This window comes from Cajanus cajan, chromosome 1, assembly GCF_000230855.2.
Source record: "Cajanus cajan strain Asha chromosome 1, NIPB_CcT2T_4, whole genome shotgun sequence".
NCBI classification, from domain to species: domain Eukaryota; kingdom Viridiplantae; phylum Streptophyta; class Magnoliopsida; order Fabales; family Fabaceae; genus Cajanus; species Cajanus cajan.
In genome coordinates, this window is record NC_138517.1 from 23,536,720 (window position 1) to 23,552,874 (window position 16,155).

General features: G+C 32.3%; 1 protein-coding gene across 5 annotated transcripts; it reads left to right on the forward strand.

The window, feature by feature from the left end:
* Window positions 1-1,593: 1,593 nt before the first annotated feature.
* On the forward strand, window positions 1,594-15,313 carry LOC109818380 (protein GIGANTEA). 5 transcript variants are annotated; one of them, XM_020383823.3, is made up of 16 exons: window positions 1,598-1,813; window positions 2,687-2,729; window positions 2,921-3,138; window positions 5,477-5,548; window positions 5,680-5,734; window positions 5,849-5,991; window positions 6,212-6,486; window positions 7,001-7,056; window positions 7,846-8,086; window positions 8,173-8,323; window positions 9,376-9,585; window positions 9,691-11,217; window positions 13,252-13,320; window positions 13,622-13,840; window positions 14,513-14,605; window positions 14,895-15,313. In XM_020383823.3, exons 3-16 carry the CDS (start codon window positions 3,052-3,054, stop codon window positions 15,183-15,185), a joined length of 3,489 nt encoding a protein of 1,162 aa, XP_020239412.1. In that variant the 5' UTR covers window positions 1,598-1,813; window positions 2,687-2,729; window positions 2,921-3,051; the 3' UTR covers window positions 15,186-15,313. The 5 variants fall into 5 exon arrangements, with proteins under 5 accessions (XP_029124666.1, XP_082932914.1, XP_020239412.1 ...); XM_029268833.2 differs by lacking the exon at window positions 14,895-15,313 and having other exon boundaries at window positions 1,594-1,813; window positions 14,458-14,598; XM_083076788.1 differs by lacking the exon at window positions 13,252-13,320 and having other exon boundaries at window positions 1,597-1,813.
* Window positions 15,314-16,155: the final 842 nt, after the last annotated feature.

Below are 16,155 nucleotides of genomic sequence, written 5' to 3' on the forward strand. Positions count from 1 at the left end.
ATAACAAAATATATTATGATAATTATATTTTGTAACATTATTTTATTAATGTTTATGAAAGTGTTATTATTTTAATTTTATAAACATGTATTACTTTATATTTTTTTTTATATTTCCACTTTTTGATGTTAATATTTAAATAATAGAAATTTGTTAATATAAAAAAAATGTACAATAATATTTAATATTTAATATATATATATATATAAATTAAATATTAATATTAAATAATTATATTTAATTTAAGGTAGTATATATTAAATATTAATATTTTATATATATATATATATATATATATATAAACGGTATTAAATAACCGTCATTAATAACAAATTAATGTGCTCAGAACGGCCCGTTCCGAAAGTGGAACGGCCCGTTCTGGGGTTATAAAGTACTCCGCAAAGGCCAAAAGTGGAACGGCCCGTTCCAAAAGTGGAACGGCCCGTTCCAAAAGTGGAACGGCCCGTTCTGATTTCGCATTTTTCTCATAACATGCTTTTTTGGAACGGGCCGTTCCGGGTTCCACTGGCAGCGAAAATACCCTGCATAATCGATTATGTGGCCAACCATAATCGATTATGCTCCTTCGTATATACCAAATGAGATCAAACTTACCTTTAATGGAGGACCTCCTTCCACAATCACTCACCACCAACACCCACCAACCACCACCAACCACCCAACGTCGAGAATCAGCACCAGCCCGTGGAGAACGTGAATCAGTGAGCAACACTCGAAATTCTGTGAAGACTGAAGACACACCACAAAAGAGAGCTTCCAACTCTCTTATAATATTATTTCAAAGCCACTCAACGATAAAGCTCCTTCAACAATGGCAGTCAACAATGGTAGAGATTCCTGGCAGTATGCATGCATGACACAAGGATACAGGGAAGGTCCGTGAAATGGCAGAGATTCCTCTACTGCATGGCACATGCATGGCAGGGGCATTTTCGGATTTTCAGAAATCCTACGTGTCTTTCAGCTCCTTTCTTCACTTTTGTGCGAGGAGAGCAACAGTGCTTCTCCTCGCTTTTCTTCGCCTTTCTTTCGCTCCAAATCACGGGAAACAAACACATACTTTTCTCGCTTTTCGTTGCTCGTAAACAGTACATCCTCAAAAACAAACACTACCTTAATGCCTTTTATATTCTGACATCGCTAATAATTTTTAAATTATACCATTAAAATTGGAATACGTGCTTCTCCAACCAAATTTTCCTACATTGATTGATTTAACCAAACCTGGTTCAAGTTCAAAAGATAATTATATGAAAAATGCCGTATCTTTCAAATGAATTTATGGAAACTCGTTCCGAATTATTAAAAAATTTATTTAAAGAATAAAATATTAAATTAAATAATTATTTTATAATAATGAATCATTTTCCTTTTAATTATATTATGAGGGATTCACACTATGCAATGATGTGATGGGTATGTATGTAGCGTAGACATACATGAATGTAGAAGGTGTATGACAGTAGACAGGAAGATGAGGTGGCAAACAGTGGGCTAAGAAGCGTGAGGAAAATATCTTGCCACGTACGCACACGGCTTTCCTTCTCTCCAAAAGATCTTCTCTTCCCTTCGCTTCCCTTCTCTTCCTTCCTCAGTGTCTGTCACCGTAGCCAACCACCTCACCGCTTCTCAATATTTTATTTCATGAAATATTATAATAATAATAATAATTATTATTATTATTTTCTACATAAAGGAGCAAATATCAACGCAAATATCTCATTCTCGCAGTTTCACCTTCTAAACCAGAGTACTATTCTTCATCGGTTTCCTCGTATATACAACTCGTTAGGTACTTATACAGTTATACACACTTTTTTTTTTCATTATTGTTATGCAATTTTCTGCTGCATTTTTTTTCTGATTGCATCTTGTTTTCGAGTTCTGTTGCTGGTGCTTGTGTAATTGTGTTGATTGTTGAAGTGGATTTTATTTTTTATTTTATTTTATTTGATTTGAATTGTTTGGCTGTTTTGAATCTGAGTTGCTATTAGATATTTTGGTGCTGGTTTTCATTTTTAATTATTGTTATGCAGTTTTTTGTTACATTTTTTTTTTCTGATTGGATCTTGTTTTCGAGTTGTGTTGCTGGTGCTTGTGTAGCTGTGTTGATAATCGAAGAGAAATTTTTCTTTTTTTTTGTTTTAATCTGTGGCGAATCTGAGTTGTTAGATATTTTGGTGCTAGTTTTCGTTTTTAATTTTTTTTTCCTTTCTGGAAACCAGTTTTTGAACTTAGTTAAACTGTTGGGTCATGAAGAAAATTGAATGCTTCTGCGAGAAAGTCTCATTCTCATTGTAATTTTTTTTCCTTTTTTGTTTTTTCAAAACTGTTCTTGCACTCTGTTTGGTAAAACTCTTTTTGGGGTTTATATCTGCTACATTTTTTTTCTTCTGATTACATCTAGTTTTCGAGCTGTGTTGTTGGCGTTGGTTCCAGTTTCGTTTATATATATTCTGGAAACCAGCTTTTGAAGATTAATTGAACTGGTTGTTCGTGAAGAAAATTGAATGTTTCTACAAGAGAATCTGAAATCTCATTATTTTCCAAAATTGTTCTTGCTCTGTTAGTCTGTTTGATAGGATTCTTTTGGGGGTTTATATCTGCTCTGATTTTCTTTATATAAGCAATCATTTTGGATTTTGTTTTCTTCTGTGTTCTGCAGTGAAAAGAACTAAGACATCACCTTCGGTTTAACAATTTAAAGTGTAAGGATTTAAGCATCACAGGGCAACCTGCTGTAGTGAATAATTTAAATTTTCTACTAGATGCATTAATTTGTCATTTCGTTGGACATTTTTTGTAATGCTTATTATTTGTATTTGCTGAAATTTGAATTTTGGTATACCATTTCTTGTTAATGGATACTAAGGTGAAAATATGTGGGCATGCTAAACAGGGAATGTTGAATTACGATATTTTAATTCTTGATTGGTAGCCGGTTTTGGCTGGATTTGGGTTGTTGGTTTTTATATCAGAAGCAGAAAGGAATACCTTGAAAGTTGAAAGTGAAAGTACATTTCTGATTCAATGGCCGCTTCCGGTGAAAGGTGGATTGACCGTCTTCAGTTTTCCTCATTGTTCTGGCCTCCCCCACCAGATGAACAACAAAGAAAGGTACCATGTTATTACCATGCTAATAATAAATATTTTTAAATTGAGTGGTCTCTTGTATAAATTGTAACTCCAGTACCTTTATAGCTTATATTAGTTTACCTCCTTCTAAGGGTTTTAATAAGGGTTTAATACCTTCGGCACTGTCAACCAATCATAAATCAATGTTTGTATAACTTTTAAGTTGTAATTAGATGACAATGTAAAACTATTTAACATTGTCTGTGCATAATCTTTTTTCTCTTTTAATAATAATAATAGTTTAATGGCTACTGTTATTGTAATAGGAGAAAGAGACATTGGTTATCAATATAACCGAAATAATCCTTGTAAGATTTGGAAATTTTTTTTTAAGTTAACCTTGAGTTAGACTTAATTTATTTCTAATATAATATCAAAGCTTATTATATGCAGATGTCAAATTATGCGACCATTGGGTTTTAAAAGAATTTTTAAACTTTTTTAAATTTAACTTATTGTTTTTGTCAAGATGTTATTAATTTTAAATTTAAATAAAGTTATATTTTATTTTGAATTATTACAATTACTATTATTATTTTGAATTTAAATTAAATTTTATAAATTATTGTTATTAAAAGTGTGTTATTATCTTTAAATTCAAATTAAATTATATTTTATTTTAAGTTTTAATAAATTCAACTGTCTTTAAAATATTATTGTTATAATTATACTTTTATTTTTAAATGTAAATAAAACTAAATGTTATTTATATATTAATTTGATTCATTAAAAGAATGTAATAAAATAATTTTAATTTATATGATTAATTAATTGTGTAAAAAAAAAATATGTATCTCATACATTTGTAGGGGTTAAAATTCTAGTAAATACTTTTTTTTATTTTTTTTATGAGCATTGTGGTGTGTGTACAGAAGGCTTTAACTTAATTTATTCTACCTATTGTATTGGACATGACAGCCTTCAAGTAACAAACAAAAAAACTGAAGACGCACTTATCTTATGAATATTTTGTCTTTTTGTAACACTATATGCTATAGTTGCAATGTTACACTATATGAATAAAATAAATTCTGTCTTTATTTATCAGAAAAAATGAATAGAAGATAATTAGTTCTTGAAAATAAAATATATTTCCTTTTTCTTGAAATATGTCTTTATATATATATATATATATATATTTTTTTTTTTCTAATTTAAGATTTACCATTTATTTTTCTCAAATGGTAATTTTATATGTATATAATTAAGGATATATATTTTTTTTCTATATTATTAGTTGTACCAATTTTTTCACGTGTCTTTTTATCATTTTTATATTTAAATTACTAATTGTGATATTAAAAAACTTAACATCAGCACAACTTGTGGGTATATATCTAGTTTTGTTGAAATTTTGAAACTTAGTAGCTGTGAATCCTGACATCCTCTTTTAAGGTATTTTAGTTTAGGAGGATCTTTGTTGTTTTGTTTCTTAAATTTTTTATTCAAGGGTTCCTGACCTAAAATGATAAATTGAAAACAATATAAAATAGTATACGACACTGTAGTCACTAGTTCCAGCAAAGAAAGTGTATACTTATGCTAATGTAAGAATAAACCAACTGAATTAGATTGAACTTGAATTCCTAAAAATCCATGAACATCACCCGCGTCCTACATGCAAAATTCTCAACTAAACAATGTCAAAATCCTTCAAAAAAAATTGGGAATAAAAGTTAAAAGAATGTCATCCACGTTTATAAGAAATACAGACATGCCATTCAGGCTATGATAAACAAACCGTGCTGTTAAAGCAACTAGATTGAAAGCCTAGCTTGAAAAGGAATAGAGGCATAGAGCATACCTTTGGGACCAAGCTCTAGGAGCTTGTTTAAGACCATAAATGGCTTTATTGAGACTACTTACAAAATCAGGTTTGGAGTGATCACTTGAGCCTTAAAAAAGACTTGCTTTATTAAATGCCCATGTAGAAAGGCTTTTTTCAAACCGAGTTGTTGAATTGGGCAATAAGACTTATCAAGAAAGAACAGCTCTTCTTGTATTTTGATCGAAGGAGAATAAGAATCAAAACTCTCATATATAATGCCCCAAATTGCTTTCATTTAAGGATTTTTGGTTGCCTTTAGCACTACTCCTAACTAGTTGCCCCAATGCTAAATCCCTTAATGAAGAATGAAAGCGTGACAGCTTTTGCCATTCCAGTCTTTATATATCTTACTTGTCAGGAAGCAGCAGCATTTTAGTCATTTTTGTACCTGAAATTTTATGTTTCCGAACCTACAAGCAAGCACTTATGTTACACATTATTGTATTTCCATTTCCTTGATTGTTATGACCTATATTTGTAAATTTTTATTAGGATCAAATTGCTGCGTATGTTGAATACATTGGTCAATTTACATCAGAACAGTTTCCTGATGATATTGCTGAGGTATGATAAATGCATACAAATTAGAAATACATACAAATTATTTTCGTAGATTCAATAATACATCGTGCTTGGACTTATGAAATCCAGGAGTTTGTATCAAAGGTACTTACTGGTCTCTTTTGCTTTGACAGTTGATCCGCAACCGATATCCATCAAAAGAAATGCTCCTCTTCGACGATGTTTTGGGTATTTATGCTTTACTTCTTAGTCATTATTAGTTTCAATTATGACTTGCTCAACTAAAATTTATGATTATTTCTTGTCTAAATAACTTATTGATTCGTTGACATGTACATCCAGCTGTACTTGTTCTTCATCATCCAGAGCATGGGCATGCAGTTGTGCTTCCAATCATTTCATGTATTATTGATGGTACGCTGGTCTATGATAAGACTAGTCCTCCATTTGCTTCTTTCATTTCTTTAGTCTGCCCAAAAAGTGAGGTATAATCCCTTGGCTTATATTTTGGTTTTCTTTGTACATAATTCAAATTGATAGAAAAATAAGTTTCTAGTTTGTTAAAAGCAAACACATTATTATTACTTAAATGAAATTGCTACGACTTTTATTTTCTAATTGATTTAATTATATCATTTATTTAGCTTCAGTATCTTTAAAGATGTTCCCTGCCAACCTTTTCATTAATTCTGTGTAATTTTACAGAATGAATATTCAGAACAGTGGGCTCTGGCATGTGGTGAAATTTTGCGTATTTTAACTCATTACAATCGTCCCATATACAAAAATGAAAGACAATATTGTGAAGCTGAAGGAAGCAGTGGCAAAAGCCCTGCAACTACTAAGGGTTCTGTAGATGGGGAGTCTGGCCATAATTCTTTGATGCAACAGGAGAAGAAACCTATAAGACCCTTATCCCCTTGGATTACTGATATATTATTGGCTGCACCTTTAGGCATTAGAAGTGACTATTTTCGGTGGTGAGTATTTTTTGTCTGACCTACAAAGTCTGAAAGTCACATATGGTTTGCTTCTTTCATTTAAGATGGATGATATTAGTTGTGTACGTTTTAGCTCATCCTGCAAGTTCTAGGGTTTTTCATGGTCCATGCTGTTTCTGTTCAAGGTTCATCCTCAAACCCAATTTTATCTATGGATTCATAAGTTATTGGAAACCAAAGTAAACCACCATTCGTTGTTTTGTTCAGTTTTGAACCATGGTTTATTGGTGTTTCAAACGGTTAACCCAGAATGGAGTATAGCATAACCAAGTTCAGGGATCAGCAATATAATTTTTTGTCAATAGCATATCTTGGGGCAACATTCGTACTGTGATTTTAGTCTCTGATTTTTTTTGGTTTGATTCTTACAATTGTAGTTTAGAATGTTTGATTATATCAATTTAGTTGAATCAAATGGTTTAGTTATCTTGTTTCCTCTTGGGTTCCAAGTAAATTTTTGCTTAAATTGGTGAAAATTGTCATGCATTAACAGGTGCAGTGGTGTTATGGGTAAATATGCTGCAGGAGAACTCAAGCCACCTACAATTGGTACGTATCCTAACATAATCCAAGTGTAAAGTTTTTTGACATTGTACTTCTGTTAATGTGATATTTGAATATTTTGAGGTTTTCCATTTCTTTTTACTGCTCTTCTGTTTTGTATAATTGATCCATGAAACTTAAAATCACAATTGACATCTCCCTACCTTTTGTAATTCAAAACATAAATCCTCCAGTGATATTTATGTGAAAACCTTATTTGGATATACATGGTACATGTTGGAGATCTCACATTAATTAATGATATGGCCAAAATAGTGTGTGTATTGTGTGTTTGTGTGTATATATATGTGTGTGTGCACCCCTCACCCCATGAGCAAACTTTTAGAGTCGAGTTAGACCTAAACCCAAATTTTAAGATGGTATTAGAACCTATGAGCATATCTTAATTTCATTATTGAGCCACTTGTATTTGTCTGTGCTTTAGATGTCTATTTTCTAGGTGGGAGGGAGTGTTATTGTTGGGCCATCCCAAACTGCATTTATCTACTCTCTAGATGTCCAGTTTTGGGTGTGAGGGGGTGTGCAGACATATTTGACCAATGTAGTCCTTATAAGATTAAATTAGTCTTCATCTTACAAGTTGGTTTTGTGAAATTGAATTAGGTCCTAAGCCTAAATTCAAAGAGCGCTCTTGTCAATCTAGTGGCAATTTGATTTCATCATTTTCAATTTTGTACTGAACAGAAGTATGAAAAGGCATCAGCAATTTTGATTCTATAAAAACATGATTTATATTAAGTAGAACTTTTCGTAATTGAATATGTTTTTCCATAGTTTCTGCACGTGGTTCTGGGAAGCATCCTCAACTCATGCCATCAACCCCAAGATGGGCAGTTGCTAATGGTGCTGGTGTTATATTAAGTGTTTGTGATGATGAAGTTGCTCGATATGAGACTGCTACTTTAACAGCAGCTGCTGTCCCTGCACTACTGCTTCCTCCTCCAACAACAGCTTTGGATGAGCATCTTGTTGCCGGATTACCAGCTCTAGAACCATATGCACGTTTATTTCACAGGTTATTCTGAACTCAATACCTTTCTAGTTATTTTGTTGTCCTGGAATGCATTGTTCTGAGCAAATTTATATGCCTAAATTATCTAGATATTATGCCATTGCAACTCCTAGTGCAACTCAAAGACTTCTTCTTGGACTTTTAGAAGCACCCCCGTCATGGGCTCCAGATGCACTTGATGCTGCTGTGCAGCTTGTAGAACTTCTTAGAGCTGCTGAAGATTATGCTTGTGGTATAAGGGTAAGCTGTACAATCTTTATGCAAATTTAAGAAATCAGAAGTAGAAAGTAGTATTGAAAAATAAATAATTATAAATCATTTATTACATAAAATACACAAAAGTCATTAATATTTGTTAAAGTAATTAGAAGCATTTAATAGGGTTATTAAATACTCCTTAATCAGTGTCCTTAGGGAACTTGTTAACAGGATTGAGATCTCTATACAGAAGACAACATTTTTTGCTGATAACATTGATGAGTCAACCAATATTTCAATAATTTCATCATTGCAGCTTTAATCAATCACTTCTGAGTTATTGTTGTAAAAAAATAATATTTGTTAAAGTAATTAGAAGCATTTAACAGGGTTATTAAATACTCCTTAATCAGTGTCCTTAGGGAACTTGTTAACTGGATTGGGATCTCTATACACAAGACAACATTTTTTGCTGATAATATTGATGAGTCAATCAATATTTCAATAATTTCATCATTACAGCTTTAATCAATCACTTCTGAGTTATTGTTGTAAAAAATAATAAGCTGAAAGTGGCTCCATATAGTGATAGAACAACAATTTAAGCCGTTCCTAACTAGGTTAGATTGGCTACATGAGTGAAATTATACCATTGTGTTTTGTTATTCCATCGTGAGAGAAATGAGGAAAATTTGATGGTGTGCATTCTGAGTGGCATATGCCTGTAGTGGCAAATAACTAAGTTGCAGGCTGAGTGGCATGTGCATTTGTGGTTGGGTACATGTAGATTGTGCCATGTGAATGTAAAAAAGAATATAAGTGCACAAAATTAAAAAAAAAACGATGAGGCAAAACCAACCGTTTGCAGGTATTAATGCCTTAACTTTTTCATTTTTTATTGTAGCCTCCAAATAAGTGCAGTATAGAATATATATATATATATATATATATATATATATATATATATAGCTTTGTTGTGATGGCATACAGCATACTATGTGCATTTTGATGTTTTTATCTGAAGAAACTTTGTGAATTCTTGAACCAACTGACTAATTCAATTATTTTTACCTTCTCTCTAAATGTTAATACAGCTTCCAAGAAATTGGATACATTTTCATTTCTTACGTGCCATAGGGACTGCAATGTCCTTGAGATCTGGTGTAGCTGCTGATGCTGCAGCTGCATTGCTTTTCCGGATACTTTCTCAGCCTGCTTTACTTTTTCCTCCATTAAGGCAAGTTGATGGAGTCGAAGTTCAACATGAACCTTTGGGTGGCTATATTTCTTCTAACAGAAAGCAGGTTCTGTTATTCATTGCAAGTTGACTCATTTTGTATGGTACTGTAGTGCACTAGTGCTGATTCTTTATGTATGCTGAAGATGTATAGCTTATATTTGTTGATCAGATTGAAACTGCTGCAACTGAAGCCACTATTGATGCAACTGCCCAAGGCATTGCCTCAATGCTTTGTGCTCATGGTTCAGAAGTTGAGTGGAGAATTTGTACCATTTGGGAAGCTGCTTATGGTTTGATTCCATTAAATTCCTCAGCTGTTGATCTTCCAGAGATTGTGGTTGCAACACCACTTCAACCTCCCATACTCTCATGGAATTTGTACATACCCCTACTCAAGGTTCTGGAATATCTTCCTCGTGGAAGTCCATCTGAAGCATGTCTCATGAAAATATTTGTTGCTACAGTCGAAGCTATTCTTCAGAGGACATTTCCAGTTAGTGATCAAAAACGAAACCCAAGATACTATTGCGTGGGGTCTGCCTCCAAAAACCTTGCTGTTGCAGAACTTCGTACCATGGTGCATTCACTTTTCTTAGAATCATGTGCATCTGTTGAGCTTGCTTCACGCCTTCTATTTGTTGTCTTAACTGTTTGTGTTAGTCATGAGGTCCAATTCAATGGAAGCAAGAAACCAAGAGGTGAAGATAGTTATTCGGTGGAGGAAATTACTGAGGATTTACAAGCAGTAACTAAAAGCCAGAAAAAAACGAAAAATAGGAAAATGAAGAAGCAAGGTCCTGTAGCAGCATTTGATTCTTATGTTCTGGCTGCTGTTTGTGCTCTTGCGTGTGAGCTTCAGTTGTTCCCTGTGGTTTCACGAGGAGACAATCAAGCAGTTCCCAACAATGTACAAAATATAGCCAAGCCTGTCAAAATAGATGTATCTTCTCATGAGTTGCAGAATGGCATAGATTCAGCAATACGCCATACTCGCAGAATTTTATCAATTTTAGAGGCCCTATTTTCATTGAAGCCATCTTCTGTTGGTACCTCATGGAGTTACAGCTCAAATGAAATAGTTGCAGCAGCTATGGTTGCTGCACATATTTCTGAGCTATTTAGACGGTCAAAAGCTTGCATGCGTGCTCTGTCTGTTTTGATGCATTGCAAATGGGATAATGAAATTCATTTTAGGGCTTCATCATTGTACAATCTCATAGATATTCACAGCAAAGCTGTTGCATCCATAGTTAACAAGGCAGAGCCATTGGGAGCAACCTTAATTCATACCCCTATTTGTAAAGACCCCTGTGGTAGTTGTAAAAGACAAAATCAGTGTGAAAATAATAGCTGCCTTGACTCTGGACAGAGATCTATTTCAACTTCTGAGGATTCACCTCCCTCAGAACTCAGTCAAAAATGCAAGAGAACTTCATATTCAAATGAACCATCAAGATTTAGCTTTGCAAAAGTTGCCACAAGTCTCCTATTTGATGCTTCTGATCTAGCCAACTTCCTTACTAATGATAGGCACATAGGATTCAATTGCAGTGCCCAAATTTTTCTGAGATCTAGGCTTACCGAGAAGCAAGAGTTATGTTTCTCTGTAGTATCATTACTATGGCAGAAGTTGATTGCATCTCCTGAGACTCAACCTTGTGCAGAAAGCACTTCTGCTCAACAGGGGTGGAGACAGGTACTATTTCATATACTTACTACAACTATTATCCTCTTTGCTGTTTTTAGTTAATAATTTTTTTATCCTCTATTCTTCTCATGCTAGAACTATGCATGCTTTTAATTAATAACACAAGTTCTTGTTATTCATAGACATTACACTCTCATAGATATTATCCTCTATTCTTCTCATGCTAGAACTATGCATGCTTTTAATTTATAATACAAGTTCTTGTTATTCATAGACATTGCACTCTCATAGATATTGGCAAAAATAGTGACTAATGATCTGTAGTCCACAAGCGACAGATGAAAAAGGAACTGCTAACTAGCTTAAACAGCGATGTGAAAAGAAAAAAATAGATTTCAAAATGTTAAAAGATAATAGGTTATGTAACATCCATAGTTGAAATGGAAATATTAGGGTTTGTTTAGTTTTACCGTTTTCTAAATTCATTTTCAAAGAAAATAGAAAATAAGCACGAAAATGTGTTTACTTTTAATTTTAGAAAATGTTTTCAAAAGAAGCCCAAAATTGAAAATGAAAAAAATGTTATTTTCACTATTTTCTGCACTTTTAAAAATGTGGTGGCATCTAATGGTAATTATTAAAAAATTTTACAAACTTCTAATCTTGCAGCCGCAAACATAATTCAATATACTTAAGTTTTTTTATACATGTAATTCAATCAATCCGTCTTATATTTTTTTGTGTGTAGAAAGGTTTTGTTTGGTGGTTACATATGGATTGTATATTAATATTATAAGATTTATTATATATAATTATTCTATAGAATTTTAATTACATATGTTGTTTATATTATTTAATAATTTTAATTAAATATTATTTATTAAATATGATTAATATTTAGTGTGATTAAATTTTGGTTGATATATTTTAAGTAGTATTAAATATATGTATATATATATATTTGTTTATATAGATAAAAATGTATATTTTATTACTGTTTTGTTAAATAATAAATTGTTCATTTGATAAAAAAATATATATATAAGGGACATTTGTACGTTTTCAGAGTGAAAACCAACTATTATGAAAGGAAAGTATTCAAATGAGAATAAATATAAAGATGAAGTGAAAAGAGTGAAATATTTACAAAATAAAATATTATTCTTATATATATAGAGAGTAATTTTGATTGTAAATTTTATACAAAAAGCGTTTCATGAAATTTCATTGAAAATAGTCAAACCACTTATATAGAATAATGAAAATCAATAAATAACAGGGAAATAAAAACTCCTAATAAGTACAGGCTATCAAGCTAAGTCCTAAATTAGTGCTAATTATTGGAAAAATATTGTCCTAAATAAATTACGGATTTACAACATTCTGCCTCAAGCTGATGAATGTCAATCATTCTTAGCTTGCAAGTAAGCTGATGTAACCATTTGGTAGACTGGTCCCTGGTTAACATGTCTTCTAGCTGGTGTCTTGTGTGAACATAGACAATTGTTATCAACCTACTATCCAACTTTATGAGCCATATTTATTGCTGATTTGTTGTCACAGTACAATTCCATAGGACCTTCATTCTTTAAATCATCTAGGATGTTTTTCATCCCCAGTAGCTCACAAATTTCTTGAGCCATTGGTATAAATTCTAAGCACATCATTGTGGAACAACACTTTGCTTGTTGTGTCCCCATGTGACCAAATTTACTCATAAAAACATGTGATATCTTTTGAGCCTTTGGTATAAATTCAAGTTTCAATTGAATACCATCATATTTTGACACATTTTTAAAAAATCTTGACAACATTGATTGAATGACTTATTTATATTATTTAAACATCTTGATTGAATTTCACAAGACTTTTTTATGACAATAAGTCTTTTAAAATCTCAATCCAATACACCTCTTAGTGTGCAACACAACTCAATTTTTTCTCAAATGCATATTCCTCCAAAAATATAAACATCTATATGTATGTGCCATATGTTTGTGTGGATTAAAATACCACAATTATATCCCTATTTTCCTTGGAAAAGGTTCATTATTAATCATTAAGTGATTTAATGTGATGTAGGTGGTTGATGCATTATGCAAGGTTGTATCTGCATCACCTGTGAAAGCAGCTACAGCAATTGTTCTTCAGGTCCATTTTTGTCTTTTTATGAAATAGTTGCATAAATAATGACTCTGGGTATGGACTAGAATACCTATTTTATTTAGCCAAGATTGCTAGCATTTTTGGGACAGACTACAATAATTTTGAATTACCATATGTAATACCTATGAAATAGTTGCATAAATAATGACTCTGCTTTTGATGTATATAAAGTTCAAATATCTGATTTGAAAAAAACTCATCTAACCAGTGTTCCAAATCAGCTTCCTTTTTTTTTTTATAAAAAAAAAAATATTTCATTCTTATTCCTTGATTTGTTGCTTGTCAGGCTGAGAAGGAATTGCAGCCATGGATTACTAAAGATGACAGTCTAAGCCAGAAGATGTGGAGAATCAATCAGCGTATTACAAAATTGATAATTGAACTAATGAGGAATCATGATAGTTTAGAATCATTAGTAATTGTGGCAAGTGCATCAGATTTACTACTGCGAGCCACAGATGGAATGCTAGTAGATGGAGAAGCTTGCACATTACCACAACTAAAGGTAACAAGTTCAAACATTAGCTTCACTATGAACTTTAAAAGTTTCAATGTCTTTCAACCAGAAACCTGTCTTCAATTAATGTCCACATGTCAATATAAAGACTTTTTCAAAATAAAAGACAGGAGTGTTCTTCTATAATTTACTTAATATATGTTATTTAATCTTTAATTTGGCTCCTTAAACATTTTATATTTAATTCTCTTTGATGAAGATATATGCATATCAAATGATTTGTTTGGAGACAAATGTTACACCTGCATATCTATTCAGCAATCCCTTGTTCCTTCTTCATTTATTAATATGAGAAAATATCGATTTTGGAGCAGCCAATATATATACACATATGTGTCTGTTTTCCCTAGAATTAAAATAACAATGAAATTTATAAGCTATATGGGAGACTTCGTATGGAAATATAAGGAAATAAATTTGGGCAACCTAGTGTGAAATTGTGCTCAAGTATAACACAACTGCTTTTTGTTCCCTTTTAATTCAAATCTTTCTGACTAGTAACCTAAAGAAATTGCCACTGCCATAAATCAAGTCCCAATTATAAAACATTGAGCAATGACTTTGTGATACTTTAAAGGAGGATTTGGTATTTCATATGTTTTCAGGTTTATTCTTACACTTTCTGATATTCATATTTCGAATTTTGGTAAAACGGGCCAGCTATTGGAAGCTACTGCTAAAGCAGTTCAGCCAGTCATCGAGTTGGGAGAATCTGGATTTGCAGTGGCAGATAGCCTTTCAAACCTGTTAAAGGTAAACAAATTTCCCTCATTTGAATTTCTAATTTGAATGAAGTTAGAAAATTTTTTAGCTGACCTTCGAAAATCTGATTCTAAATTGCAAACTGCGTAGTTGAGAGTATTTTTTTCATGAAGTATATCTGATCACAAGTCAAAACCAATCAAAATCAATAGATACGGCAAAATAATAACAAAAAGGACAACAAAACCCTTGCATGAGCACTTCTAAATTGTAGCCATATGCATGTTCTGTAGTTTAAATATAAAATTTGACCAATATCCTTGTGCATATACACATGCAGTGTCGCCTTCCAGCTACAATCAGATGCCTTTCTCATCCAAGTGCACATGTCCGTGCTCTCAGCACTTCAGTTTTGCGTGACATTTGGCAAACTAGTTCAATTAGATCGAGTCCTAAGCCACAGCAAAAGAATGGCACCCATAATCAGTACTTCAATTTGGATCTCATTGACCAGCAAACTCACATAGAAAAATGTTTGACATGGGAAGCTCACAGCCGGCTTTCAAATGGATTGTCTATTGAATATCTTAACACTGCTGCGAAGGATTTGGGCTTTTCTATTTCTATCTGATACGAAACCATGTGTAAAATCCATCTTAGCCTTTAACAAATTTCATCTCTAGGTTTGTAGAAAACTTGACTTTTTTATGTTTAGGAGCTTAATGGTTTGCAATTAAAGTAAACCTTCTCATTCTGCCAGTTTCTGTTATTAAGTCAGAAACTTGATTGTTATTCCATCTTTCTTTCCTAAACACGAGTTCAAGCAATGATTACCGTGTATAGAAATAGGCGGGTATAGCTAACAGGCACATATAATATTTAAATCTTGAAGCACGAACTATGTCATTAACGATTTAATTTAATTCTTTCTTGTCACGTCACCATTTTGATTGTCTCGTCGGAGAGTGGTTCTATACTTTAAATTCCTTCTATTAACCAATGAGAAACATATCTCATACAAACCAACTAATCCCTATGTGACCATGAAAAAAAAATCACCTAAGTAGTGTTGATAATATCATATAAGCAGCTTTCACCAAACCTCTTGACTTTAGAAAGAAAACCTTTGATATTCTGAGTCAAGATTGATTTCCATGGGTGTAGGTTAGATAGGAACAAGATGGCCAAGGAGGAAATAGTTCAAACCTAATGTTATATTCTCAATAATAGACCAAAAACATTCATTGTTTTACTAAAAAAAATATAAGTTCTTGAAATTTCACGCACTAAAACCTTTGCTTCTAAGAAATTTTAAATTTTAGGAAATATATTTTAGACATTGCACTATGCACCCGTTAGGAGTGGAAGTACACACTAGTTTGAATTGTTTATGATTCTTAAGCTTTCACACGAGGAGACTTTTTTGGTGGTGTATTTCACATCATATCTTTAAAAACACTTTTATGCATATGATATATGTCAAACAAACTCTATGCATAACATTTCACACGATCTCATTAATTCACATATCACACGTCTTATCATATTATATCATGGCTAAGTTTCACGTAAACTTCTCATCATATGACCATCACATGATT

What these genes read in the sequence shown, in the direction of transcription:
- LOC109818380 (XM_020383823.3), top strand. Translation starts at nt 3,052, where the DNA reads ATGGCCGCTTCCGGTGAAAGGTGGATTGACCGTCTTCAGTTTTCCTCA. An exon ending in TTTCTTCTAACAGAAAGCAG is followed by an intron (nt 9,586 to 9,690) that starts GTTCTGTTATTC and finishes TTTGTTGATCAG; the next exon opens with ATTGAAACTGCTGCAACTGA. An exon ending in GCCTTTCAAACCTGTTAAAG is followed by an intron (nt 14,606 to 14,894) that starts GTAAACAAATTT and finishes ATACACATGCAG; the next exon opens with TGTCGCCTTCCAGCTACAAT.